The sequence below is a fragment of the Cebus imitator genome, unplaced genomic scaffold, assembly GCF_001604975.1.
Source record: "Cebus imitator isolate Cc_AM_T3 unplaced genomic scaffold, Cebus_imitator-1.0 Scaffold295, whole genome shotgun sequence".
In the NCBI taxonomy this organism is placed as follows: Eukaryota; Metazoa; Chordata; class Mammalia; order Primates; family Cebidae; genus Cebus; species Cebus imitator.
In genome coordinates this window covers 1811928-1814950 of record NW_016107610.1, presented here as the reverse complement: position 1 = coordinate 1814950, position 3023 = coordinate 1811928, and the positions used below count along the sequence as shown (strand labels likewise).

Sequence of the window (3023 nt, the reverse complement as noted above, 5' to 3'; positions counted from 1 at the left end):
AAAAAAAAAAAAAGACTACACAGCAGGAAGTACTAATAGAAGGGATTCCTGGACAAAGGAGAGCTCCTTATATGCTAATACTTTTGTGAAAGACCCCAATTTTCTGCAACCAGACTAAAAAGTCTGAAACAACTCTAAAGCAGAATTCTCTATACTTACAATGCTAAAAGGCCTTCTGACTCCTTTGATAATTATATTGAAATTTAAATTCTGTCAAAACAATATCTTATTGTAAAGTGACCTGTTTGTTATATTTCAAGATGATATATGGTGGGGAGGAAACTGTACCTGTATATTCACTTGATAATCAGTAGGGCCATGAATAGATCCATATAAGCCAAATCCAACTATAGAAATCCTTCTATTAACTGTGAACCTGAGAGAAAGAAGCCAAAAATAAAATAACATAATTAATCCCATGTGTTCATATTCTGAAGGTTTATAATTTTTTTTAAGTGTTACCTGGAACATCCAGTTTTGCTTATAAAAAGAAAAACAAATTAGATATCCTCGGAAATGTCATCTGTTTGCTTACCAAAAAACTTACTTTTTAGAGTAAATTTGAACAGGAACCTGAGAAGAACTGGTTTTGTAAAAGCATTTAACCTCAATACCCATTTTTGTTGTAATAATTTTAGTGTTATGAGTCCAAATATTTGTACATCTTTTTCATGAATGCAGACATGTCAGCCATTAGGACTGAAGCTCAGCATCTCAAACTGACAATTATCAATTCAAAAAACACTTACTAAGGGCCTATCATATTTAGGTACTAGGCTCGGCACTGTGGAAATAATCAAGTGATTCTCCTGCCTCAACCTCCTGAGTAGCTGGGACTACAGGCATGTGCCATTATGCCTGGCTAATTTTTTGTATTTTTAGTAAAGACAGGGTTTCACCATGTTAGCCAAGATGGTCTCAATCTCCTGACCCATGTGATCTGCCCACCTCAGCCTCCCAAAGTGCTGGGATTACAGGCATGAGCCACCATGCTCAGCCCCCAATTCACTATATTTAACTAATCCCTTGTTGGATAATCTAGGTTATTTGCAGTTTTTATTATTAAATAATAATGGCATAATGAACAATTTTATAGTTAAACCATATTATGAAGCCTTGTTTTCTTTGGAATAGATTCCTAGAAGTAGAATGGCTGATGAAAATAAAAGGCACATTCTTTAAAAAAAATTTATTTTTATTTTTTTATTTACACAAGGTCTTGCTCTGTCACCCAAACTGGAGAGCAGTGCTGCGATCATGCAGCCTCAATCTTCTGGGCTCAGGTGATCCTCCTGCCTCAGCCTCCTGAGTATCTGGGACCACAGGTACATGCCACTACATGCAGCTAATTTTTAAAAAAGTATTATTTGTAGAGACGGGTTCTCACTACCTTGCCAATGCTGATCTTCAACTCCTGGGTTTAAGCGATCCTCCTACCTTGGCCTTCCAAGGTGTTTTGATTACAGGCATGAGCCACTATACCCATCCAAAAGGCACAGTCTTAATGCTTTAGGTAAACATTGTCAAGTTGCTTTCCGGAAAGATAACATTTTATAACCTATAAGGTATAAGGATCGTTTTTCTCTCTTATCAACCATGAGTATTTTTCATTTCCTTTTGCCTTGGAGAAACTGATATTGACAAATTACATTTATACTTTATTATTATTTGACACAGGATTTCACTTTGTCACCCAGTCTGGAGTGCAATGGCACGATCTCCGCTTATTGCAGCCTGAGCCTCCCAGGTTCAGGCAATCCTCCCACCTCAGTCCCCTCAAGTAGCTGGGACTAGAGGCACACAGTACCATGCTGAGCTAATTTTTGTACTTTTTGTAGAGACGGGGTTTTGCCATGTTGCCCAGGCTGGTCTTGAACTCCTGAGCTCAACAGATCCACCCACCTCAGACTCCCAAGGTGCCTGGATTACAGGCATGAGCCACTGTGCCCAGCCTATTTATTTGATTATTAATGAGGTAAAACATTTGCTCATATGCTTACTGCCCACTGGATTTTCTCTCTAATGAAATACCCAATTCATGTTCTTTTCTCATTTTTCTTTACAGATCAGTTTGTCTTTTTAATGTAGATTTGAAAGATCACATTATATATAGATGATAGTTACTTATGTTTTGTTGGCAATATCCTTTATAATAAGTTTCCCATTTGTCATTAACCATAAAGTTAAACTTTATGGTGATTTTGTACTTAAAAGTTTTGAATTATCTGTTTTCAAAATTATGATGTACGCCAAGTTTAGAGAGGTCTACCTCATCCTCACAGTACATAAACATTCACCTGTTCCAGCACTTTCATGGCTTCTGTTTTGTTTAATGTTAAAATTTTTATCTACATGAATACTGGCACATCGGATCAGTAAGGATCTAACTTAATTTTCCCAGTGGTTAATCCTTCCCTAGCCTTTATCTTATTATTTTTTGAGACAGGGTCTTGCTCTGTTGCCCAGGCTGGAGTGCAGTGGTGAGATCACAGCTCACTGCAGCCTCAACCTCCCAAGTTTAAGCGATCCTCCTTCCTTGGCATCTTGAGTAGCTGGAATTACGGCTGAATGCCGCCACACCTGACTAGTTTTTGTATTTTTTGTAGGGATGGAGTTTCACCATGCTGCCCAGGCTGTTCTCAAACTCCTGGGCTCAAGTGAGCCACCCACTTCAGCCTCCCAAAGTGCTGGGATTACAGTACACCCGGCCATATCATTTTCTAAATGTTCATTTATATTAGGTTAGTTTCTGACATCTGTAGTCTGTTCCATACAGCACTAACTTCCTATAGCTTTACAATACTTTGTCATGTAATCTGTATTACTATTATTATTATTTTTTATTTTTTGAGACAGAGTTTCGCTCTTGTTACCCAGGCTGGAGTGCAATGGCGCGATCTCGGCTCAACGCAACCTCCGCCTCCTGGGTTCAGGCAATTCTCCTGCCTCAGCCTCCTGAGTAGCTGGGATTACAGGCACGCACCACCATGCCCAGCTAATTTTTTGTATTTTTAGTAGAGACG

The 3023-nt window shown here is 38.6% G+C and overlaps 1 protein-coding gene across 2 annotated transcripts in view; it reads right to left on the bottom strand.

Moving 5' to 3' along the window:
- BTBD1 (BTB domain containing 1) overlaps positions 1-3023 on the bottom strand; it is a 53909-nt gene that overhangs the window by 5423 nt on the left and 45463 nt on the right. The window contains exon 6 of one of the 2 annotated variants that reach the window (XM_017502260.2): positions 289-376. The exons of the other annotated variant lie outside the window; for it this stretch is intronic. Within the exon in view, the coding sequence (XP_017357749.1) occupies positions 289-376 (88 nt within the window). The remainder of the gene's footprint in view (positions 1-288; positions 377-3023) is intronic. 2 annotated transcript variants of the gene reach the window in all.